Genomic DNA, 26,999 nt, shown 5'->3' on the forward strand with positions numbered 1-26,999 from the left:
CAGACTTTCCTCCGAATGTCTTATGTTTATCCATAAAGCCTGTGGTTTTTAATATTCATTAGATGATGACCTAAGCAGACTGTAACAGAGATCTGTCTCTGCGTAAGAGGATCAATTCCGAAGCTAGCCACTGTTTCCACCCGGACTTATTTTGTAGTGCAGCCACATGGTAGACCCCAGCCGCTAACTTACAATATGTTCTGAAATTGTCCCGTTAAAATCTAAGAATTAAAAGGTTTCATTACCCAAAGGAATTAGTAGCACATCGATACGCTAAATATACGGCAGAATGTTCACGAAAGCGTTTCGTGTGAAGTCCAATACCGTTATGAAAGGATCCGACAGGTAAGTAAATAACCTACAGTTAGCCGGTTAGCTAAAGTTAGCTGTAAGTCAGTGATTAGAGTGCGTCTCATTCAACTCCACACCAACTGTAGCACTTTACACTTCAACTCAAGTAGTACGTTTTTTCTCAGGAATTCGTGTTTGTGTTTTATTGCTGTTGTATGATAAGACTAGTGAGTGTACAGGGTTCACATGGTTACTGAATATGAGTGGTGTTGTAACTTAGTCAGCTACATGACTGGAGAACTCAACTAACGTTCCTCTAACATCAGGTACCTCGGAAACGTGTTATGCGGTATGGTTGTCATTCATAATATACATATATATATAATCAATCACACAATCAATAAGCCATAACACCTCTTTGTATCTACTGTCCATGTCCATTTTATCAGCTTCACCAACCATATACGTGCAATTTATAGTTCTTCAATTACCCCCACAGGACCACCACTGAGCAGGTTATATTTGGGTGCTGGATCATTCTCAGCACTGTAGTGACACTGATGTGGTGGTGGCGTGTTAGTGTGTGTTGTGCTGGTGCAAGTGGATCAGACACAGCAGTCCTGCTGGAGTTTTTTTTGTCCACTGTCCACTCTATTAGACATTCCTACCCTGTTGGTCCACCTTGTGGATGTAAAGACAGGGGCAGTAGCTCATCTGTAGCTGCGCAATTTGTGTTAGTCATCCTCTAGTCCTTCATCAGTGGTCACAGAACGCTGGCCACAGGACGCTGTTGGCTGCTTGTTTGTGGTTGGTGTACTATTCTCAGTCCAGCACTGACACTGACGTGTTTAAAAAGAACAGGGTAAAAGGGGGCTAATAAAGTATGTAGAGAAACAGATGGACTACAGTCTGTAATTGTAGAACTGCAAAGTGCTCCTATATAGTAAGTGGAGCTGATAAAATGAACAATGAGTGTGGAAACAGTGGTTTAAATGTGTTTGGCTGATTGGTGTGTGTGTGTTTATATATACACACAAAACATTTATTACTAAAACAATTCATTTACAATGGGCGGTTTTTGCAGCTTAGTTTACTGGGAAGTGAACAGTTCGTTTTGAAACCATGTTTACATATTACATTAAAGTCATGTTTGGTTTTCAGTGATATGGGCATGTTAAGACTTAGGCTGTATGCTTAAGACCAACAGAATTTATTATTGTATGTGGAAGTTTGCTGTTCTAGCAAGAGTTAGTTTGCCTGTTTGACAGTTATTAATGCAAATCTCCCGCTAATTCATTCTGCAGGAGAAAGCTGAAAGCAGACATCTCAGCTGCATTCCCATCCCTGTCTGCAGATGACCTGAACGAACTTGTACCTAACAAAGAAGAACTGAATGTTGTGAAGATTTATGCACACAAAGGAGATGCCGTTATTCTGTATGCCCTCCATAAGAATCCTGTGTTCTTTCAGTTGGAGAAACAGCTGTATCCTACAGGTACCACAGGACTACAAGATACTCTCTGTCATAATTACTGTTGATTTTTTATAGCATCTGATTTGTATATGTTTTTTCACCAGTGTACACACTTTGGCGATACCCTGATTTATTGCCAGCATTTACAACATGGGCTCCGGTAGTGCAGAAATTAATTGGTGGGGCAGGTGGGTTTATCTGAGGAATAATGAATATGAGTGGCACTTGTATGTGCTCTTGTATGTATGACTCACACTCTGATTGATTTTTCTGTGACTGGAACAGATCTCATGCTGCCAGGGGTAGTGGTGTCCTCTGCTGGACTGCCTGATGTAAAGAAAGGCGACTGCTGTGCTATTAATATAGTGTCCAACAGGTAATGCTGTCTGTTGCCAGCTGACTCATAGTTTACATACATATGTTTCAATAAAGCCTGTATCAAATAAGTGGGCCGTGTAAATGTACAGTAGTGCAGATTAGCTTTACTCGTGTGTAGAAGTTAAGTTCACATGGTCCAGCGGTTGCATTTTAACACGTTACATAAAGGCTACCTTCATTGCGACTTCGCATGCATGAGCATTGAATAATGTGTTTTAAAAAGCAACACTTGAGAATTTATGAACAGTACATGCCAGTCGTCACAAGAATGACATAAGATCATTTTATGAAGTGAATGACATTGTTTTGATTTAAAGGGTCTTAATTAATTTAATTAAAGTGACAAACATTTGTTATGAAGCATGTATTATAAAGCAGAGACACCATATATGAGTTCTATGGAAGATTTTGATGCCCTTAAACTTAACTGATCATTTTTATGCATATTTGTGAATATAGATATACATAGATGTATGAAAATAGATGTAGCTATACTATTGTATGCAAAAGTTTGAGCGACCCCAGTCAAAATACATGTTTTGTTGATTTTATAGGTGAAAATAGGTTAACATATCCCCTACAGGGAATACAAATCTGCACATTTTTATGCACAATTACTGTTTATTTTCTGAATTTAACATATTAGGAAGACAAAAACATCCAATGTGGCCTGTGCAAAAGTTATGGTACATTTTATATTTTTTGTTTTATTTTTTCAAGTATGTTAAACTTTAGGTTTGTTCCCTATGAGGACCTGTTAACTTATTTTTACTTAGAAAACTACAGTTACATCATATTATTTTGATTGTGCAGCCACACAGCTCTCTTTAAATTGTGCTTTTCAACTTTAACTCAAGTAGAAATGTATAGAAATGATATGTAATGCTTACCTAAGCCTCTGCCTTATGAGTTTAATTAATTGGAAATGATGCTCCATAACAGTGCTATGAACAGGACATGTCAATTTATTTAATTTACTTCATCAAACATCTTACACCATCTTGCAGTTACTAGCAAATGCTGTTCATAAATACTCAAGGATTGCTTTATAAATACATTATTCAAATTCAGAGTGTTTTTTTTCATAATGATTATTTTGTCTACGTTTTAACTGTGGTAGCTTGGTTGCAGGGCTCCAGTTGCTGTGGGTACAGCAGCCTTGTCGAGTAGTGACATGAGGAGTAGTGGATTGAAGGGGAAAGGAGTGACTGTATTACACACATACATGGACCAGCTGTGGTAAGCATTTTTACACACTCTGCTCATTCTTTTGAAAGTGGTTATCAAAAAATTTTGCTTAGATTACATCAACGTGTTTATTTGACACTTTATAGGATGTTCTAAGCGAAATCTTGACCTGATTTTTATTTATTAATTTATTTGCTCCTGCTTTTTACTCTTTATTACACAGTCTGGACAGAATGTTCAGTAATGTAGAACATGCTTAACATGCTGAGATGTATACCAGAGATTCAGCAGCTATGTGGTCCAAACTTTTATATAAGAAAATATCTACAGTGATTAGTCATTCCGAGTGGTTTGACATGAAATGGTTAATTGTAGAGAAACTTACTACTTGACTTCACATGCATGAGCATTGAATAATGTGTTTTAAAAAGCAACACTTGAGAATTTATGAACAGTGCATGCCAGTCGTCACAAGAATGACATAAGATCATGTTATGAAGTAAATGACATTGTATTGACTTAAAGGGTCTTAATTAATTTAAGTAAAGTGACAAACATTTGTAATGAAGCATGTATTATAAAGCAGAGACACCATATATGAGTTCTATGGAAGATTTTGATGCCCTTAAACTTAACTGATCATTTTATGCATATTTGTGACTATAGATATACATAAATATATGAAAATAGATGTAGCTACGCTAGACTTGTGTTTCTTTGTAATGGTCATGATAGGAACCAAGTGTCACAGTGTTTACAGTGCAAAAATAAACATTATGTTTACTATACAAAATGATCAGTGAACCTACATGTGTCGTGAGTTTTTAAACAGTCAAGTTATCCAGTCAGGAAATCATGTGGCAGCTGAGCAGTGCATAAAATCATGCAGACACAGGTCAAGAGTTTCACTTAATGTTCACATCAAACATCAGAAAAGGGAAGTCTAATCTAAGTGACTTTGATTGTGCAATGTCTGTTAGTGCCACACAGGGTGGTTTGAGGATTTCAGAAACTGCTGATCTACTAGGATGTTCCTGCATGACGGTCTGTTGAATTTATACAGAATGGTATGAAAAACAGAAAACATCCAGTTGAGTGTCAGTTCTGTAGGTGGAAAAGTCTTGTTGATGAGGTCAGATTACAATGGCCAGACTTTGACCAGGCTGACAGGAAGGCTACAGTTTACAATGCTGATGATCAGAAGAGCATCTCCATACAACATGTTGAACCTTGAGGTGGATGGGCTACAACAGCACACATTGGGTTAGACTTCTGTCAGCCAAGAATGTGAATCTGAGGCTACAGTGGGCGTAGACTTATCCAGATCATACAGGTGAAGACAGGAGTTAACAGCGCCCTGTCTGATGAATCCTGATTTCTTCTGTGATACGCAGATTGTAGCATCATTATTTGCCACAAACAGCATTAACCCAACCTGTCTTATTTCAGTGGTTCAAGCTGGTAGTGTTGACATAATGGTGTGATAAACGTTTTCTTAACACAAAATAGACTCACTAATTCCAGTTAAGTGTTATTTGGCTGTTACAGCCCATCTGAGTATTGTTGCTGACCCATGTGCGTCGCTTTATGACTACAGGTTACCCATCTTCCAATGGGTATTTCTAGCATGATGATGCTCAAAGCACAAGTCAACTCAAACTGGGTCCATGAACATGACAATGAGTTGAGTGTACTTCATTGGCATCCCCAGTCACCAGATCTGAATCCAATGTGACGTCTTTGGAAAAACGTGGTAATTGTGCAGCTGGGAAACCTGCAGAAATGATTTGATGCAATCATGTCCACCCAAACAAGAATCTTTAGGGAATGTTTGCAGAACCTTATTGAATCCATGCAGAATTCAGTCTGTTGTGAGAGCAAAAGTCTGGTTTCTATTACCACCACTGTGAAAGGATTCTGACTCTGCAACTGTCTTTGGAACGATCAATCCACTCTAAATGACTTTGTTTACATGATGCAATTATGTAGAAATTGAGAAAAATCAATGAAATTCCCCTTTAACTAGTCAATCCAGAGGGGACAGCCATAGTTTTGTGATCCTAGATATGATGTATTGTTTTCTGCACAGATGTAGTCTCATTCTCCTCATACTGGCCTCTTCCTTTCCTTGTGATCTTAGGGCTTTTGGCGATAAGACTGCTCCTCCTGTCATACCAGTGACTGACACTTCAGTACAGGCAGATGGAGAGATGGATGGAGTGGAATGTGGGGAAGGAGGAGAGGAAGAAGTGATGAAAAATGAGGGGGTGGAGAGTGAAGGACAGCTTGGCTCCGAAATGGCTGCTGTGGAGTCGTCTTGTCAGAGCCTGCAGGACCTTAACCTCGGAGAGCAGGAACAAGAGGTGGAGACAGAGGAGGCCAAAGAGGAAGTGCAGGAAGAAGAGAAGGACTCCAGATCACCACAAGGCAAGTTATTTTTGAGTTCATGTACATCTGTTTGTACAACTAGATATATAAATCGTTGCTGTCAAAACAAAACCTTGTGTCTCAATTTTAGTCATTTTTACATAATTTGAGAATGTCAGCTGCCATTTTCACTGTGTCTTAGACCAGTTTAAGAATAAACTAGGCTGCATTTCAAGCAAATTTGGAAGTGCAAACATCAAGTGGTGCTCTATTGCGCCTTTTCGAGGAAGTCGGACATTCCAACTTTCTGAACTGTCTGGAATGCAACATTAGTCCTCATCTGTGAAGTCTGCCAAATAAATTTTGGGTCCCTTAATGACTCTCTGGGTCCTAGAATTAATTGGCCAGGAATTACTGTGTAGGTTGAGGATGAATTTTAACACTGGTTCTCCATGTCTTTACAGAGCAGATGGATTCTCTATTGTTTCAGTGCTTTCTCCATGCACTAAAAAGTAAAGTGAAAAAGTCAGAGCTCCCCCTGCTGACTGGCACCTTCCTGCGCAAGCACATGGCCTCTTGCTGGTATTTAACCCGTCTTGCCTTGAACCTGTGACCTCCAGGCCAGGGGTTCCCAAGGGGTTCTGTGTTTGAAATAGCCTTCTACATACCGCTTGCTTATTGATTGTGTCCAAAAATAGTATGTAGTGTGCAGTATGTGACCAAAATGAATTTCTCCTGTATGCCAAAAGCACACAGAAAACGTATCACTCTGGCCAAATACTCAACTATGCAGGTAAAGCTATCTTCATGATATGTAATGAAATGCAGTCATTTCAGGAGGACGTAACCAGTGACATAACCACCTGAACCAGATTTAAATAGTCCCTGAATTCAGCCTTAAATGGATACATAAATGATGCCAAATGAAAGAAAATGATTTGTCATTGCAGCATTAAAGGTTCCTTACTTCGTTTATTAAATAAAGGTAACTTACTGCAAAGGTAACATGGTTAAAATAGTAGCTTAGAGTAACATTGTTTATTGTTCAATAAAACTAGATTATATTATCAGCTATCAATGTAATAAAAATAAAATGACTCACCTTTGGAAACCACATAGGTTTACCGCACAGATGAACCCAAAGCTGACAAGTTTACTTTTGGCTTTGGAGATAGAAAACAACCTTTCACTCTGTTGTAGTATCAACTGTCCTTTTAAAGTCACTTAGGCACATCTTTAGACCAAAATATATCTTTAAGCCCTGCTGGCAACAGTTATTAATTAGTGATTGAAGGACTGAGGAAAATGGAGCATGTCTTGAGGTGGATCTGATTTGGCTCAGCCCTTAATATACATGGCTTTTGTCACCTATACGGTACATAGTATGCTATTTTGAACACAGCCCCAGACCTGGGGACCACATGCTCTGCAGATTTTTGTGTTTTTCCCTATTCTAATACACCTGACCCAGCACATGAATAGCTCGTTGATTGGTTAATGAGCCGAGTTAGGTCTGGGATTGGGAAGTCCTGCTATATAGATTTTTTTGGGTGTATTCCTCTAACTTTTTCAGCCCAATGCTTTACCCAAAAGTTTCAGTGAATAACATTCACTATTTTGTCACTGTTGTTTACGAAGTAATTTTTTGGTTTGTTTTGCAGTCCTAGGGGAAAGCATCTTGACATTAAAAAATCCAGCTATAAAAAGGTAAGTTCATCTTTAACTCGTGTGTTTTTTCTGGGTTGGTCAACTGATACAAGGGCCGATATTTAAATATTAATTTGCCATGAATCTGAAGTTTATAGTGTGGAAGAGTCCTATACAAAAAAACATACATTTGATGAACATGTAAAGATTTAATGAAATACTGAAACAGAACATTTGAACATTATAAAAGTAAATTCCACGGAGCAGCTAGACTGTACATTTGTTATTGATGAAAAATGTAATCATATATTAAAAAACATTTCATATGAAAAATATGTGATTAATAGCTCAACATCCTCAAAGGAAAAAGAAACAGTAAGCTTACCCCCATCAAATAAATGTGCTGTTGTGGGCGTATTTTGTGCTGAAGACACTAGTCACATTTGTTTGGCGACAGTGGACTCTAGTCTGCTGTAGTGCAGCAACAACGACTTAAAAACCAAATCTGCTTGAGACTAAGGGAGTGAATTTATGTTAGCAGATGACTAGTGATTTTGTAAAACAACTGTGCTGTTCAGTTAAAATGCAGATAACGATTTTTAAAAAAGTCGACCCCAATGGAGATCCCAACTGAAATCAGTTTTACCTAAAGAAATGACATCCATCTTTTCTTTGCTTTTCTTTGCCTCTCTGTCTCTCTCTCTCTCTCTTACTCTCTTTCTCTCTCTCTGCATTTTTTTAGCTTTCAAAGTTTCTGCAGACCATGCAGAAGGAGCACAGTCTAATTCGGGTGAAGGAGTTGAGTAAAGGAGTTGACAGCATTGTGGAGGTGGACTGGAAGAACCCTGAGTGTGTATGCTTGTACTAATAGCATTCAACAGCATATTCATCTGCATTATTCTTCAGATGTAGACAGAAATTACATTTCTGCATTGCATAATAGTGTATGGACAAATGTGTATAACATTTTCCTAATAGTAATGCTGAAAATGACTAAATATCATTGCTTGTAATGATATCAAATTTATATAAAGGTAACTTACACAGTTACGGTGTATATGCAATCTAGAAAGGCTAATTTATCATTCATAAAATTCAATCCAACAAATGGAGCATTAGAAGGACACAGCTTAAAGACAGTGATCTCCTGTTCCTTCTGTTGTTTGTAATTGTGCTCTTATTTCATTTGTTTTCTCTTTACAGTGTTTCACTTATTTGTGTAAAGCACTTTGAGATATTGTAACTAAAATGAGAGTGCTGTATAAACAGTGATTTATGCCATTATATTATTATGAAATCGCTTTAGAGAGACAGAGCTTTCTAATAACTGATATCTTAATTCCAGGCTGTGTTCCTTCTGCGTCCCAGACGACTGGGAGCCACCAGAGGAGAGTGTGGAGGAGGGAGAGAACTGTGAGGTGTCATATCAGCCCCCTGAGATCACCCCTCTTTATGGGATCACTGCACGCCTTGAGCCTCTCTTCCACGAGGCCCAGAAGAAGTGAGTGTTTTGTGTGAGTTAGTATGTTTCAGACTGTGTGTGTATACATGCGTCTTTGTGTGTGTGTGTGTGTGTGTGTGTGTGTGTGTGTGTGTGTGTATATATATATATATATATATATATATATATATATATGTATATATTAGCTTCAGCTAACAGCTTCACACACAAAACACAGGTTTACCCGCTCAGATTTGAGTCTTTATCCTGTAACTTTGTCATTGAAGCTTCTTCGAGCTGTAATGAACCTGTACTGTGTTGAATCTGTAGCGGCCTAAGTTGAATGCTGCCTGCTACTACAACACTTGACAGTTTATTAGACAGACATGGAATATAAATTTGACAAATTTGAAAAAAAATTGTAATATTAAATACCAGTATCATTTTTGTTTTAGCTAACAGCTTACTGCACAGTCCAAACAGTTTAATCAAATATACTACATTAGCACAAGCAACAGGGGTAAGAACAACAAGTTCTCCCTCTCAGTTCAGGTGTTAGTGCTGTCCTTAACGAGAGTCAGCTGACCTGGTTTGGCATCAGCAGCGTGGACTCATGCTGCATCCTGCACCCTTCATCAGCACCTGAAGTTAAACATTTAAAAAACACATTTTTGAGTTCAGGTGGTCTTTAGCAGTGCAATTATATGGGTCTCTTATTGTGATAGCATTGGCATTCCTGCTGAACGCAAGTGAAGATACTGTAAGTTAAATGTTGGAAAATAATTCCATTAATTTCCTAACTCTTTAGTTGCTATATCATGAATGAATCCACAAAGTAAGGTTTAACTAAGTATCATTCTAAACTAAAACAGTAGTAAGTTAGTTCTGACTAAATTCCAGCCATGCCCACTCAGTGTGCAGAGTTCATGCTGCGTCAGGATTTCATTTGAATGGTTGCTTTTGCACACATCGTTATGTTTTCGCTTTTAACAATTTAATCATCAGCCAAAGCTGACTTATATCGCTTATGTTGGGTAACCAGCCACGGACAGGTGGGTGAAACAAATCTACCTGTCAGGTATAAATATTTAGCTGTAGAAAAATGAAAAAAATGATTTGCAGGCCAGATTTAAAGATAAATATAAAATATCTGATGGTCTGTATGGAGCTGTCTGGTGTAGTTTGAGATCCTGAATGTATGTGCTTTTTGAGTGTGTGATGTGTGTTTCAGAAAGGGCTCAGTACTCCAAGCTAGCGAAGTGAGGACCATCGTCACCGATTATGTGAAAAAAAACGAGCTTGTCCATGAAACCAACAAAAGGTATGATAAAAAATTAAATAATGTAAATTCTCTCTCTGAATGTTTACTATCCTTTCCTCTCATTTATCTGCATGTAGATTATCATATTATAAGCCTTACTTCTAAAGCTTTTATATACCAGAAAAAATGCTAAAAATCTTGTGTAAATAAGTTTTCAGGACCCGCTGATCAGTGAGATATCTAGTGATACAGAAGCAGTAAACTGGTGCCTCGTTGTCTTCTGTTCTCTTCTTTCTGTTTGGCAGTTATGTGAAAGTTAACCCTGTGCTGTGTGACTGCTTACTGGAGAAGTCAGAATACCAGGAGGTAGAGGTGTTGAAATGGGATGACCTCTTCAGCAGGTGAGCCTTCTTGTAGACTAACTGGGCTCTTCACAAAGCAGGATAGCATAAGTCAAATGCTCATGCTCTGTCCAATAGGAGAAGAGGTTGGGGAATTCCTGCTGGACAGTCCTCACTTTGGGCTCAAGTTATCTTCCTTACTGAGAAATCCTGCTTGTCCTGCTTTTGTAAAACGATCAGAAGAGTGCTGCCCTGGAAAAGCTTTTAGTGAGATTAGTGTAAAACAGTACCTTGGAAATAGGGGTCCTGTTAAAAGAATTTGAGGACTTGTATTTAGTGACCTGTTCTTTGTGGCTTGGGTTTGATTTTAACAGTCACTGTTTATTCTTTTTACTAGAACAACTAAGGGGAAGATAGAACTGTTTAGTATTTGCTCTTTATTCTTTGTATAAAGTAATCATTCTATATTTTAATTACAACAAGCTTGATTTTAGTCTTCATGTTGTTGACTGTAGTGTGTTACTAGACATTTCCAGGTAATCTGACCCAGTTCTGATTTCCTTATTGCTGTTTGCAACAGACTTTATACAAACCTCAGCTATTCAAGGAAATGGGAGTAGGAAAGTAGGATAGGGTATTACTTCCCCGAAAGTGGTATAAAACATCTTTTATACAATAATATTTAAATTACATTTTTTAAAATTATTTTCTAAATGAAAAGAAGTTAACACATCCTGTACAGAGCACTTCAATGTGACATTCTTCTGCAAATTTGTGTGCACAATTTAACATAATGGAAAAATAAAATAAAAAAATAAATAAATAAAATATAAAATATTGCACAGATCAGATTTTATTTTTTTTGTTTTATTTCTAATTTATGTTTTCTCTGTTTTATGTGTTCTCAGTAGAAGACGTGTTAACTTCTTTTCACTTAGAAAATCAATACAACATGTCATTTGACCAAGGAATGGCCAGAGTCTTGCAGATGACTCTATGTGGTTCTGTGTATGTACTAAAAGTTCAATATTATGATGGCTTTCATATGGGGTCATTTATAGTGCAACATCATTATATATGAGCAAAAAATTCACAACCAGGCAAAAGGCGAAGCCTGTTATTCAGACTAACCCCAAAGTCCAGCAGCTTTTTCAAGCAAGAATTGCTTTAAGTGCCTTCATAAAAACAACAAAAAACAACTTGATTTACACCTACCACATTGATTAGCATATCTCACATTGGCATTGCAATGTTGAATCATAAGGAGTAGAGATGGACCAGGCTGCTGTTGAGTGTAAAGAACTTTCCCTTGTGTTTGCAGGACTCTAAGCAGGATGCAGGCATGCCATCAGTTGCAGTTTCCAGGCCAGGCTCCTGTGGTCAGGAAAGGACAGGTGGAATCCATAGACATTACTGTAGCCTCCAGGGGCTCAAACAAGAAGGTATCCCATGGGCATAATTGGTCTATTTATGCTCCCGTTCAGCTTAATGAGAATTTGTAGTAGTTTTTAAGTGTGTGTTTTCTGACCCACTTTTTCTGATGTCTTTGTTGTTTGGTAATAAAGAACCTGCACAGTCTTTATTGTTGCAACCTAAAGAATTTAGACTTCCCATTTATTACGAACCTCATCTTCCATATATTTGTCTTACATTCTCTGTGTTTCTTGCCCTCATTCCTCCGATGTTTTTAGGTTACAATAATAAAGAACTTGGAGGGCTTTGGGATAGACCCAGCTGTGGTGGCAGACACCCTACAGCATCGAGTCCAGGCCAGCTCTGTCCTCCACGACGTCCCTGGAGCCAAAGACCGACAGCTGGTACAAATCCAGGGAAACCAGGTGCAACATGTTGGCAGACTGTTACTAGGTACAGTATGGTACAAAGTAGCCACTTAGATCTGCTGAAGTATGTCTGTAACCCATTTATGTTCACTTTTTCTCCTCTTGTGTTCTTCTGTTTCCTGCAGAACAATATCAAATACCTCGCAAATACATTCAAGGTTTGGATAAAGCACCAAAAACTGGCAAGAAGAAGTAACACACCTCCCACCCTAGTGACTGTATAATAGTGTAACGTAGACAAGGACTACTGGCCCCAGTTATCATTTGTGTAATAAGACTACTCCATATTGCATGAAGACAAATCATCAGAATTCAATGTAGTGTCACGTTCAACCACGCAATAAAAAAATTGGAAAAAAGTTTGTAAATCATTTTTTCCAACTTGCATCATACTGTTTTTTTAATAAAACTCTTTTGTTTGCAGGGGCAACAAACAACACCGTTGCATATAGGTGACAGTAATTTATTACCTGTAATATTGTAATATCCTGTCCAAGGCTGGCTTTACATTGTTAAACTTACAAGGAACTAGTTGCAGGCATAATTTCTGTGCAACTTGATAACTATACGAAGCAATTCGAAAACAAGTTGGACCCAAAATGTATTTAAACATTTGTACCACACTTAAAAATGTGTTATGTTAAATGCGTTAATAAACAAAATGACAAGCCCACAGGCATTTATTTTAAATAGACTACTCAGCTTTTTGGCAAAGTTACTCTTTCAAAAGGTGGCTGGTGTGTTTCAGATCGGTATTGTTTGAGCAGTTTCTTTGCAGACTGCTGAAGGTTTACGTCCAAAATGCCTTTGCACACTTCGTCACAAGTTCAACAGTTTAATAGATAAATGGTTAGTGTCCGAATGCTTATGGGGGGCATTATTCAGCTCATCATTATGAAGTCATTTTCATTGACTTCCTTTCATTTTCAGAGTCTATTACATTAGGATATTTGTTTTTCCAGCATATTTTTTTTAATGTTTTTATCATTTTTCTAGCTGCCATTACCATTCTTTATCCATATGTCTGTCTGTCTGCCTGTCTGTCTGTCTGTATATCTCTGTCTTTATATCTATTTATCTTAATATATATCTATCTGTCTGTCTGTTCTGTTCAGTTCTGTGTATTTTAAGCCTTTGATAATTAATGTTTATGTAGCAATTTCAGTCATACCATTACATACAAAAGTTTTGGCACCCCTGGCCAAGTTGGGTTTACTACTTTTCTACCCAAACTTTGGCATCCAAAATCCTGCCCTAGAAGTACTGCTGTTTCATCCAGGAGTCCATCACATTCTTCCCTTCGGTAATCATTTTCATCCTTTAGATCCCAAAGGAATTTGCACTCTGTGTAAAATTAGGGGGCATTATCATCGTTTTGATTGGCTGTCTCCTGTTTAAGACTGAGAACTGTTGAGTTTCCAATGAGTTGCAAGTGAATTGAAGGACGCTGTTTTTGCAACTGTAGTTTCATGTAAGCTTTGAGCAACGGACGTTTTGCCGTGTAAATACCTACTAATGCCCACAGTGGAGCAGAAGTTAGAACTTTGAGTAGAAGAGCATGTTTATATTGGGCTGGCATTTTGCCAGCTTCAGCTGTCTCTTAAGCACCAGTTTGCTATGAAGCTTCATAGCCTACAATTACCAAGCCTGACTCTACAGGTTACGGGCAGCTAAATAGTATGTCAGCAAATACTTTTGAAGACATAAATGTTGAAATATGTTCCAAGGAATGCTAAGCAGCAGAGCTGACAGAAGGTCATAATTGTTTTTGTTACCGTTAATTTGAAAACCTGAAACGCCCATAGAGGTGCAGTTTTGTGGAAAAGTTTTGGCACCCCTGTCAAATGGCGTTTTATTGATTTTCTAAGTGAAAATAAGTACACATCCTCGAAAAAGAACACACGTCTATACATTTTAGTGCACAGTTACTGTGTAAAGAAATTCAGAAGTTATTACACTTTATTTTTTTATATGTGAAACAGCAAATAAATTAAAAAAAATGCACTGAAATTACTGAAAAATGTCATATATAAGCGATATGACAACAATATAACATCACAACTTTAGGACATTTACATGATATATGATATTAATTTTTTTCTGACATCTAGTAATTTGGAACAGATGAAAAAGAACCAGCATTGTCACAGTTAAAAAGTATACCATCAAAATTATTTAAACCAAAAATCTATATTTTGTTTTTAATCAAATATGCTGTTCGGGAGTGTTTTTAAGTACTGACAATATGTCATTTTCATGGGAAAATGAAACATTAAACAAAAATAGTCAATAGGATAGAATGATTTCTACCAGTCTTTTTACACAACAGCAGCCTTTATTATCATTCTGCAGTGCTGAGCTTATAGATATGAAATATTAAACGTGTTTCATTCTTGGGTGGACTGTACTGGATGAGCATGTTTGTGTGGTGACTTTGTTTCGAAAGGAAATTAAATTGGAAATGTAAACACAGCATCTCAGGAGTGCCAAGCAGTGCCTGTTTCCATGAAGAGAAAATTAAAGCCGTTTATGGGGTTTCCAAATAAACAGGCATGAACAGATGAAGCTGCGGAAAAATAAATCTGAAGATAAAGCTGCCTGAACGTGTAGGGGATATTGACCAAATGTTTACAGACACAGATTAAATACTTTGTGTTTGACATACTTTCTCAAAGTGTATTTGAGATACTTTAAACTAGACTGGCCCAAACAAAGAGTTTCGCATTATATAGGATTTTATATTTCCATCACCTGCAGCTAAATGTGCTTTAAAGGAGAGCTGAAACTTCTGTTGCCAGGCACCTGTGTAAATGTAGATATTGTAAATAAAGACCTACTCATGCTTTTTAAGAACGTTTGTGCTGGGAATAGTAGATGCATGGTCACAGGAGCAAAACTCAATAAGGTGGTTAAGCCACAAAAAGTCTGTAAGGTTATGCTTATTAAAGAGGAATTCCTCTGTATTTCCAAACTTTCTGCATAATTCAGTGGTTGAGACATAAACAAGGTCATTCAGTCTTTTGGTTTGAAACGGTTGATTGTCAAGGAACTTTACTAAGATTTATTCACAGTGGTGGTGATAGGAACCAGGGATTGCAATGTCACAAAAACACAAATATAGCCAATTTATTATCTTCCGAGTTTTATTTATATATATGTATGTATATACATTATATGGACAAAAGTATTGGGACACCTACACATTACACCTACAGTAGCTTTTAGGACATCTGATTCTAAATCCATAGGCATTAATATTGAGTTGGTCCCTTTTTGCAGCTCTAACAGCTTCCACTCTTCTGGGAAGCTTTCTACAAGATTTTAAAGTGTGTCTGTGGAAATATTTGTCCATTCATCCAGAAGAGCATTTGTGAGGTCAGACACTGATGTTGGACGAGAGGGCCTGGCTCACAATTCTAGTTCATCTCAAAAGTGTTTGATCGGGTTGAGGTCAGGACTCTGTGAGGGCCAGTCAGGTTTTTCCCACCTTTATGGACCTTGCTTTGTGCGCTGGGACTCTTCCCCAAACTGTTCCCTCAAAGTTGGAAGCATACAGTTGTCCAAAATGTCTTGATATGCTGAAGCATTAAGATTCCCTTCACTGGAACTAAGGGGCCTAAACCAATCCCTAAAAAATAACCCCATATCATTATCCCTCCTCCACCAAACTGTATAGTTGGCACAATGCAGTCAGACAGATAACGTCCCCCCTGGCATTTGCCAAAAAAAGACTCGTCAATCAGACTGCCAGATAGAGAAGCATGATTCGTCACTCCACAGAATATGTTTCCACTGCCCCAGAGTCCAGCGGCCGCGTGCATTACACCACTCCATCCGACGTCTGGCATTGTTCTTGGTGATATAAGGCTTGCATGCTGCTGTTCAGCCATAGAAACTCACACCATGAAGCTCCCTGTACACTTTTTGTGCTGATGTTAATGGCGGAGGAGGTTTGAAACTCTAGTTATTGAGTCAGCAGAGCATTGGCGACTTTTATGCACCTCAGCACTCGGTGACCCTGCTCTGTAACTTGACATGGTCTGACACTTCATGGCTGAGTTGCTGTGGTTCCTAAATGCTTCTACTTTTCAATAATACCACTCTCAATTGATCGTGGAATATCGAGGAGGGAAGAAACTTTGTGAACTTACTTGTTGCAACGGTGGCATCCTATTACAGTATCACGCTTGAATTCAGTGAGCTCTTTAAGACGACCCATTCTTTCACAAATGTTTGTAAAGACAAACTGTATGACTAGGTGCTTGATTTTATACACCTGTATTCAATGATTAAGAGGTGTGTCCCAATACTTTTGTCCATATAGTGTATGTCAGTGTATTTGTAACCAAGTCATGTAATAGCTTAATGTGAGGTAGATTTTAGAAGCATTAAAGCTGTCCTATTCCTATCACCAAATGTTGCAAGTCATTTTTAGCAGAAGAATGGCGCATTTTAACTTTTAATTCAGCGTTGAAGTGCTCTAATTTCTTTTATATTCGTGTCTTAATACCTTTTGCAAATGTTTCATGTAAAACATTTTTGCCATATTAACAAATATAGCTAATTTAAGTAGAAACCTTTAGAGAGGAATTGATGCCAAATTGAAAAGCAGTCACTACAATGGAAAAGCATGAAATGAAGTGCAAACAACAGCGTGAACAGCATTACTTTTCCATAGTGACATACAGAATTTGTGCCAAAATGAAAAACAAGCCTGCTATTACATTGTTTTCACATTGCTTGACCTCTTTTTTGAACTTCACATGTATTTGCCTCATTGAAATGCAATCAAAACAGTGGAAAAATTCAATGCAAATGAGATTGCATTTAAACAACCAAGTTTACTTTTAATGTAAGTTAATGGAACCTGACTTTTTTTATTTTGGGCCATTTCTTTTGTCTATTGATTATAAAGTTTACACACAATGTAAAGGTCAGCAGGCATTTTCACATTATGTCAAAAACAACAAAAATGGAAATATGAGGCTTTGTTATATATATGAATATATATATATATATATATATATATATATATATATATATATATATAAAGCATTACAAAGGATTTTATGAACTCAGCAGTTTGTTGTTTGTTTTAATGTAAATGCTCATGTATTTTTTCAGTAAAGAGGTCAAACAATGTGAAAGACAATGTAGTGGAGGGTTTGTTTTTCTTTTTGGCACGTATTCTGCTTGTCACTGTGGAAAAGTAATGCCACGTTGCCATTGCTTTTCACGGTTTTCCACTGTAGTGATTGCTTTTCAGTTTGGCATTAATTCCTCTCCATAGAAACATGAACAACCTGTGTAAGCAAACAGTGTCACAAATTCTCACTATACCAGGTTCTGACCTCCATTTTTAATGAAGTTAATAAATGTTGGAGCTGTTTTCAGAAAGAGTCAGATTAATAGCTTTATATCTGCACTATATCTGTGCATCTCTATAAGCATTTCATTTCCTTCATTGTCTACTAAAAACGATAAACAGAGCAAAGAATAAAATGAGCAACAGGTCATGTATGAACACTCTGTCTGAAGCACATGAACTGTCTTTTGCTTATACCTACGTTTTTGACAGACCTCAGGGAGGGGCAGTTCATTAAAAAAAGACTGCAGTGATTTCTGACTCAGAGCTTCTAACTTCACTAAGGTTAACATTTCAAACTTTTCTTCATTTCAGTTAACACTTCTCAGAAATGTATCCTTTACTCAGTTTTAGGGTTAATTAAGGCTGAAAATTTTGAATATCTCTAATTAACTCACAGTAAGTAAACATGACTCTTATATTATATATTACTGAATTACCCATCTAGCTTTCCAACAGCGCAATGTAATTGTACATTTAATAATCATATGACCATATATTACTGCATATACTGTATATATACTGTATGATTGACAATTAGCCCTGTGATAATGCCTCAGAGGTGATAACCACCATGTTAAGAGAGACTCATTCCATTTTAAACAGCTTGCTAAATGCTATTAAATAATATGTACATTTTTATGTACATTCAACATTTGTATTTATTTCTAGTTAAAACAATGTGTTTTTAAAAGACATTAATGAGCCATTAGGTGAGTATAATCTGACATAGTGATGCAAATTCTCAGCATTTCCTGTATTTTTAAAATTTCTTTAATAGTTTTTGCAGACAGTTTCATATTGTACAGCCATATACAGTCCTGTGCAAAAGGCAATTAATGTCACTAACAGCCATTATAGTTCTTAAAGCTGAAAGTTTAAAAAGCAGAACACATATTTACAGAAAATTGCACAAAAGCCTCAAAAAATAATGTAATATAACATTTCTCAGTATTTAGTTTATCCACTCTTTGCCTTCATTCAAGCTTCCATTCCTTATCAGAACATTAGCTTTCAGTTTTCTAAAGAAATCTGCAGGGATATTTTTCCACATCTCCAAAGTTCAGTCAAAATTTGTTGCAATTTCTACTTCTCATAATCCAAGTAATCCCAATCCCATAAATTTTGTTGAGGTGATCTGCAGCTTTTTTCATTATGAACTTTTGGAAACTCCTGTTTTTTCATTTATTCTTTGGCTTTCTCCCTCCTTATGCTAGTGGATAAATTTTTATCTAATCTTCTCAGAAATACCTCCTGACCTAGGAATAACATATTTAATGGCTGTTTTGACTAAATATGACATAAATGAAAGGTGGTTTCTGTCTCTTGCACAGAGCTTTATATTAGAGAGTGGTTTGTCTCTACCTTAATATTTTGTGCACTAATCAGCTGACTGCATTGTTAGCTCCCTGTTAGTTATTAAATATTCAGCTGTGTCTGCTGCGTTTCAAGATGATTAGCTTGTATAATTCATATACAAGTGTGGAAAAGTTGCATAAGAACAATTAAGAAAGAATGAAAGTAGAAATGGAGAAGAAAAGTAAATATGGTGCTCATTAAGAATCTCAAATGCTGGTGATTTGATGGATCTCTCATGAAGAAGTTGCATATACATTTAATTTTAAAGTATTATGAATATCAGTAAAAACATCTAAATGTTTTTTGTTTGGCTTGAATTTTACAAGGAGTCATGTCTCATAACAAAGCCTGCTGTAGATGTGGAGCGAAATACCTGATCAATTTGTAAACATGTAGCAAATTGCTGTTCTGTGTCTGAGCAGCATGTGGTTTGTGGTCACGAGTGTGTCTTTAACGACCAAAATTGAAAAAGACAAGTAAAATAGTGGAGAGGAGATGGAGCACATAGTTACTTTGGAAGTACACTGGCCATTGTGCACTCATTTTATGATCAGATTAGACCATACGCAGACTTTCATTATCCTTCAGTTTACTCTTTGGCGTATGTGTACGATCAAACTTGCAGCTGTGGTGAATAAGGGCCAGTGAATGTTGGTAGTTTCTCACATGATGTGAAAACTGAGCACCAAAGTGCAGCAAACTTGAACTAAAAGTATAAATGAAGATAATGGAAACCTTAATAAAGGCTGTGTTGAACCAGAATTGAATTGAAAGAACATTTGATAAGTGTGAACATATTTGCACATTTATTACATTTATGCACATAATTATTACATATTTGTACATGTATACATGTGTTTTTGTTGCTGTTGTTCATTGACCTCATTGACCTCTATTCAGTGGTTACTTTCATTTTGTCTTCCAAAATGCTTAGCATAACCTAGTTTTTGAGATGTAAACAGAAACAGAGTGGTTTGATTTGAAGTGGTTAACTGTAGAGAACCTTTACAGTGATAGTGATAGGAACCAGGTGTTGTGAATCCTACAATGCAAACTTCGCCATTTTATTTACTCTCCAAAACCACCAGTGAACGTACACACGTCTTCTGAGTTTTTATGTAACCCTGATGATGGTAAAATATATGAACGTATTTTACAAAAGCATGTTTTAGATCAACACCTTTTCTCAGAACTATATATAAAATATAATAATATATAAAAAAATTCTGTTAGGCAGCTTTTAGAGGCATTAAGCGAAAAGCCGTTTGGTTCCTGTGATCAACACTGTGAAGAATTCTGTTATGGTAAGTTTCTCTAGAACGACGCATTTCACATCAAACCACTTAGAATGACTTTGCTTACATCTTTTGTCTTTTTAGACTGTTTTATGGAGAAAAAAAGGCAAAAGAAAAAATCCTTTTTACAGATCTGTAAAGATGGAGAAAGTGCAGTAGTTTCACAACATGACAGTTATAGTTAAAACTGAAAGAATTAAAGCCACTAAAACTTGACAAAAAGAATAAGAAATGAATATAAATACAATAAGTGGGATCTGTATTACCTACAAACTATACTGCACCTTGTTTTGTAAATAACATTAATACTCTTCAGGTATGAGGCTTTCTCATGCGTGTCCAGGCGTACATGACGATGGACTGTTTCTGACCAGGCAGCCTCTCCATAGACAATGTTTGACACAAGCTATAAATTCCTGTCTGAACTTGGTCTGTGTGCATGCATACAGGTACATGTTCACAGCTGCATTGCTAAGGCTAAGCATGGTGCCGATATCTGCTGCCACGTTTATGTCCAGACTGTAGTCATCGCGATCCACGTGCAGACCCTTGGTACGAAGGATGAGCTGTGTGATGGAACGTGTGGTGGACAGCAGCACAAAAGTCATGGACACGGTCACCAGAAGCACCGCCGACTTCCTCTTTCGTGAACGTAGCAGTGGTGCAACCTTATGGCCGGAGGTTGATTTACACACTTCTGCAGCTGCATGCACCCGATTGCTGAGGGATATCTGGCGCAGGGTGAGGCCATTGAGGACGGCAATGAAGATGAAGGGCAAGATATGGGAAAGAGTCGTCTGGAGGCTCACCATGGTGAGGGCGTACTCAAGGGGAGAATCTGGCCGGTAGATGCAGAGCCAGTGCTGGGCGTCCTGGCTGTAGATTGATACGTAAGCCCAGTAGTAGGGCACGGCCAGCAAATGACCCACCACAAAGACGACACCGATGACCCTTAGCGCACAGCGAGGGTTGCAAATCCGGTTCTTTAAGCTCCACGTGGTAATGGCCAGGAAGCGTTCAGCAGTGAAGACCACCACCAGCCAGGTGGAGACGTTGTAGGCCCCGTAGTTGAAGACGTCTCGCATGCTGCACCAAGGGTCTCGAAACCAGAAGGGCTCTACTGTGTAGTATTTGACAATGAGTTCCAAAACCACAATGAACAGCAGGACGGCCGTGTCCGCAACAGCGATGGCCATCAGGTAGAGGGCGCTGGATTTGGAGAGCATGCATTTGCGTCTCCAGAAGATCAGGAAAGACGCAATGTTAGCTACGGGCCAAAGCACATCAAAATTCATCAATTGATTTGAGACTTTTGTGTTTGAATTTATCATACGTACATATATTACATTACATTAGCATGCATATTTTACATAGTTTATGGAATGACAGTTTCAGCAAAACAAATCACACGTACACAATCTTCTACTTACCTCAAATGTAGTCCACCAGCCAAGACATGTTTGGTGTCTGAAGATTGCTTCTTTAGTTTTGCACTCTAGCGACAAGGCTAATGTAGCTAACAGATAATGGAAGCTTAAAGGTCATTAGTTTTTGAATGAAAACTGGCTTGCTTATGTAGAAGCTAAAAAGGCTAGCTTTGGACACCAAACATGTCTTGGCAGCTTGAATACATTTGGGGTAAGGGAAAAATTCTGTAAATTAAATTTTTCTCCAAATGATCATTTGAACTGGTTTACCCTGAAGTACCCAAGTAAAGGGTTAAGATAAAAACAAGTCATTCAGAGTGGTTTGATGTGAAATGCTCTGTTTTAGAGAAACTTACCGAGTCAGAATTGTTCACAGTGGTGGTGATGGGAACCAGACGTCTGAAACCTTTAATGCCTCTAAAAGCTCCCTCACAGAAACTTATTACAAGAACTGGTTATGAATATGTTGCCTGATGTCTGAGACACTGTTTCTTGGCAGTTTTGAGAAGCTTTTGGCCTAAACCATGTTTAAAAGCTGCTTACTGTGAAGAGGTACATGCAGGGAGTTGTAAGGCAGGATAGTGCCCAAAACATTTGCATTTCCCACTATAATTAGCATTACTTTAAAAAACCTCAGAAGACACATGTAGGGCCACTGGCTATTTTAGAGAGTAAATAAAATGTTACAAACATCATGACCTCCTGGTTCCTATCACCACCGCCATAAAGAAATCAGAGTCGGTAAGTCTCTACAATGAACCGTTTCACATCAAACCATTCTAAATGACTGATTGAAATTTGCATTTTTTACATTTTTGTGGAATTTTGAAAGATGCGTAGAATTCCCTTTTAAAAATATAATAATTAAAAAATTCTTTAGGAAACCAAAGTAAAATTCTGAAAGTGCATGTGTAGGTCAGTGTATGTGTAGATAAATACTCACAGGGGATTCCAATAGCTGCGAGTACAGGGTAGTAGACCCTCTGCAGATGTATCATCCAGTGCTCCTGAGCTGCCATATCTCCCCTCATGCATCCCTACTTTCAGTTGAAAGAGACAGCATGCCACAAGTGGAGAGTGGACACAGAGAGGTGTTTGTGTGTCCAGCCCCTATATGGAACCATAGGGAATTTGTGGTCATGGAAACTAATACTCGTGGCTGTTTATCAACCCTGTCAATTATTGAAGCGCCTACTGAGTAGTTTTATTGACCTGACTGGAGATAATGAAATGTCAGACACGGGCTAGACGGCAAATATAATATTCAAGTTGTTTTTGATACCAGCTTATGGATCAGCTTATTAATGGCTGAAACTCATCTAGACAAAAGATCATGCTGTTTTTGTTCCAGACAGTAATGCAGACAACCACTTAAAAGTTGGCCATCAGTTATCATACCTATATTAGCCTATAGCCTATAATTTATTATGTTGTTATTTTTAATAATAATAATAATAATATTCTCAGACATATCTCCTAAAAAACAAAAAAACTTTAATAATAATTAATGGCCGATTTAACTTTATTTTAATTAAATAAAAGTGGTCTCTGGCCTCTACAGTATTTTATTTAGATGTTTTATTCTATTTTAATTATGGCACTAGTTAATTATGTACTAGTCATTTTTTCCAAGTTATCTGCCTCAAGATATGATCACTGAGACATTATGGACAAATTTCTAATATGTTTTGTAGCTTAATTAGAGGTACATAATACTTGTTACTTTTCTCAGTTGTTTATTGAATTTGTATGGTTCACATAAGGACATAATGCTTTGAATACAGTTCCAAAATGAATGATGTTAACAATAATAAACTCCATTTAAATAGCATCTTTCATACATTAAAGTGCTTTAAAATGAGGAAGGCTAACAAAAGCCAGCATAAGAGAAGAAAATAGAATATAGAAAAGATAAAAGCACTGAAAAAAGGAAGGAAAAATATAAATCTAATAACAATTCTAAAAATATCATGGAAAACTGAATTTTCCTACCTTTTTAGAAATATAAGTTTGATGTACTGTGCAAATATTGCTAAAGTTTCAAAACACATTATTCACTCCTCAGTTTATATGTATATACATGTATCCCATTTGTGCTGAAGTTGTAAGGAATGTTGCAATCCTGCTTGTTTTTTTCTTTGCTGTGGCAGAATACAAGACAGCCAATCAGAACAGAGTTCATTTACATACACTAGATGGACAAACGCTCCCTTAATTGTTGAGTTATTTCAGCCACATCCTTTGTTAACAGGCGTACAAAATCAAGCATATAGCTGTGCAACCTCCATAGACAAACATTGGCAGTAAAATGAATTGTACTAAAAAGCTCAATGACTTTAAACATGGTGCTGTCATAGGATTTCAGTTCAGGTTATGAAATTTGTGCCCTGCTAGATCTGTCCTGGCCAACTGTAAGTGTTATTATTGTGAAATGGAAGTGTCCAGGAGCAACAACAGCTCAGCCAAGAAGCAGTAGACCATGCAGACTTAAAGAATGGGCCATCAAAGTGCTGATGATCTTCTGTTGCATCACTTACTACAGAGTTTCAAACTGCCTCTGAAAGCAACATCAGCACAAGAATTGTGCGTCGTTCATACAGTGGGCTCTCATGGCCAAGCAGCTGCCCTGAAGTCTAAGACCACTATGTGCAATGCTGCATGTCGGCTAGAGTGGTGTAAAACATGCTGCCACACACAAGCTTTACACATGGAAGAAATACCATTGCTATACTATGATTAATGCTACTTTTATTAAAGAAATAAAATGTGTTTTCCATTATATGTCAGCTGTTATTCTGTTTAGAAGCTTGTATCTAAACCTGTTACAAATGGATATTCAGCATTTTGAAATGAAACTCTTCATGCAAAAATAAATTGAGTTTAATTGTTTCTGGTATATAAAATCACACAAACATTATAAGTGGAATAAGAGAAATGTCAGATATGGGGCCTTTAACTAAATTCTAAATCTCTTTAAATTATGTATTATGGCCTTGGCAGTGTTATGCCTTTCAGACAGCCTGGGTGAGAACTGTTGTCGAGGTTTTATAGTGAAGGTGGGCACAGACGCTAATCTCAGAGTGAAGATCCTTTCTGGCACTACTCTTCTGGGGCTCCTAAGAAGCTTAGCCATTGAGGAAACACTGACTCTTGGAATGGTTTTGCTTGTAATCCGCAGCGTCAGAGATTCCTGACCATGAAAAGAGATTAGAGTTTGGACCGCCTCAGGCATAGGAAGCCACGGATCTAATCAAATACCATTACTGTAGGTTACATTTGATGTACATCTAAAACACATTCTTTTTGTTGCATGTTCACCAAGCTGATTTGGTATATTCAGTCTTTTATGTTGGACCTCTAGTTCTACTATACTGAATATGATAGTCTAACAAATGAGATAATATATGGGTTTTATTGTGCTACTATAAAACTACAAGAGCTGTCTACGTTCGTTAAGCGTGCCAAAAAGTGTTCTTTGAAATGAAAAAGCAAAAAGACACTTTTGGCTCCCTACATTGGTTTCATTTCAACTTTGGTTAAATGCTTATAGCACCTGACATAGGTATATAACAGGTAAGTGTTATATATTGACTATTAGTGTTAAGAATATGCTACTTTTTCAAAACTGGACAGTGCATTATCATGCTGGAAGTAGCCAGTAGCAGCCAGGTGGGTAAATTGTGGCCATAAAGGGATGCACACCATTACACCACCTCCACCAGCCTGGACTGTTAACACAAGGCAGGTTGGGTCAATGGATTCATGCTGTTAAAGCATGCAAAGCATGAAACAAATTCTAATCCTACCGTCTGTGTGCCTCAGCAGAAATCGAGATTCATCAGACCAGGCTACGTTTTTCCGGTCTTCAGCTGTCCAGTTTTGGTGAGCCTAGGCCCCCTATGCCTCAGCTTTCTGTTCTTGACTGATGGAAGTGGAACCCGGCATGGTCTTCTGCTGTTGTAGCCCACCCGCCTCAAGGTTCAATGTGTTGTGCATACTGAGATGCTTTTCTGCTCACTGTGTTACCGTAGCCTTTCTGTCAGCTCAAACCATTTTGGCCATTCTCTGTTGACCTCTCATCAACAATGCATTTCGGCCTGCAGAACTGCTGCTCACTATTTGTTTTTTCTTTATTGCATCATTCTGAGTAAACTTTAGAGACTGTTGATTATAAAAATCCCAGGAGATCAGCAGTTATAAAAATACTCATATGTATATAAATACATATATATTCACACCACCCCCCAAAAAACTAGAATACCCATATATGTGTATTTCCTCATGTTTTCTGAGATCTCACAGGATAATGCAGCTATGAGGCTGATTCTTAAAATCACTTCTCTCAAAATCAGCTTTTCTTTACATTAAAAAAAAAAATCTGTTTCTAGAATACTACAATTTATGAATTTTTACTTGTTTATTCCTGTTCTGAAGGACATTACAGAAGAGGTTTGTGATATACAACTAATAGCTATTTTATGCTAGATTAAATACTACAAAATGACCTGAGAAAATGTGTTATGATAACAGTGTATGGTTTTCCTGATTAAACAATAAAACAAGAAAAATAAAACAGATTCTATCACCGTCCAAATGCTTTTTTTCTAACAATATACAAATCTATGCAGATTTGATTATGTAACATCTCATTTGCATATCTAGCTGAATTTTTTGAAATTCAAATGCAAGAAAAATATATGAGAATATTAATAATCAACTGGCAAAGATTCACTGTGATGTGTGTTATTTAAAAAAAATGGCTATTTACCTACAGTGTCTCGTCTTAAAGAACCTCCACATAATGGAAAGGTTTTAGAACCGTATGTTCACACCAAGGACCATTTAGGAACCTTGATTTTAAAACTGCACCCTGGTTTACCATCTACGGATGCGGCCAGCAGATGGCGTTCTTCGAATTCACAAAATCGTTTGAAGGCCAGGTCCTCTTTGCACTGATTTCTTAGTAATAAATCTAACCCAAAAATAGTGGACCTGCATGCCTGTTGAAAGCCTGTGGTGTATGACCTAGTTTGCTGAGAGGAAGAGTGCGCTCCTGACCAGTGGGTATTTCCCATGAGCACACCCATCCTAGACGGTGAGACCATTTATGAGCCATGCATATTCACTGATAAATGATCCTGCTCTCAGAGTAACAGGCCATTAATCACTGATAAGCTGCTCCATCTATAGGATAAATCAGCGTGACGTCACAACAACAAAAAACGTGGATAGCTGGTTGCGCTGCTGTGCTACAACAAGTTTTTGTACCAATACTGGCACTTATTTGAGAGTTACTTTACCAAAGTACTGGAGAAAACAGTCTT

At 37.4% G+C, this 26,999-nt stretch overlaps 2 protein-coding genes across 2 annotated transcripts; one reads left to right on the forward strand and one right to left on the reverse strand.

Annotated features, from left to right (window-relative positions):
* The first annotated feature begins 145 nt into the window (after positions 1-145).
* Positions 146-12,617, forward strand: eif2d (eukaryotic translation initiation factor 2D). Its single transcript, XM_036579056.1, has 15 exons — positions 146-345; positions 1,596-1,786; positions 1,870-1,953; positions 2,051-2,141; positions 3,275-3,382; positions 5,472-5,758; positions 6,163-6,280; positions 7,360-7,405; positions 8,088-8,194; positions 8,691-8,846; positions 10,018-10,107; positions 10,353-10,448; positions 11,710-11,830; positions 12,080-12,254; positions 12,355-12,617. The coding sequence occupies exons 1-15, from the start codon at positions 290-292 to the stop codon at positions 12,423-12,425; spliced, it is 1,797 nt and encodes a 598-aa protein (XP_036434949.1). The 5' UTR covers positions 146-289; the 3' UTR covers positions 12,426-12,617.
* A 7,960-nt stretch (positions 12,618-20,577) lies between these two features.
* On the reverse strand, positions 20,578-22,745 carry LOC118814081 (probable G-protein coupled receptor 139). Its single transcript, XM_036579743.1, has 2 exons — positions 22,619-22,745; positions 20,578-21,515 (listed from the first exon to the last, which is right to left on the reverse strand). The coding sequence occupies exons 1-2, from the start codon at positions 22,704-22,706 to the stop codon at positions 20,578-20,580; spliced, it is 1,026 nt and encodes a 341-aa protein (XP_036435636.1). The 5' UTR covers positions 22,707-22,745.
* Positions 22,746-26,999: the final 4,254 nt, after the last annotated feature.

This window comes from Colossoma macropomum, unplaced genomic scaffold, assembly GCF_904425465.1.
Source record: "Colossoma macropomum unplaced genomic scaffold, Colossoma_macropomum, whole genome shotgun sequence".
NCBI lineage: Eukaryota > Metazoa > Chordata > Actinopteri > Characiformes > Serrasalmidae > Colossoma > Colossoma macropomum.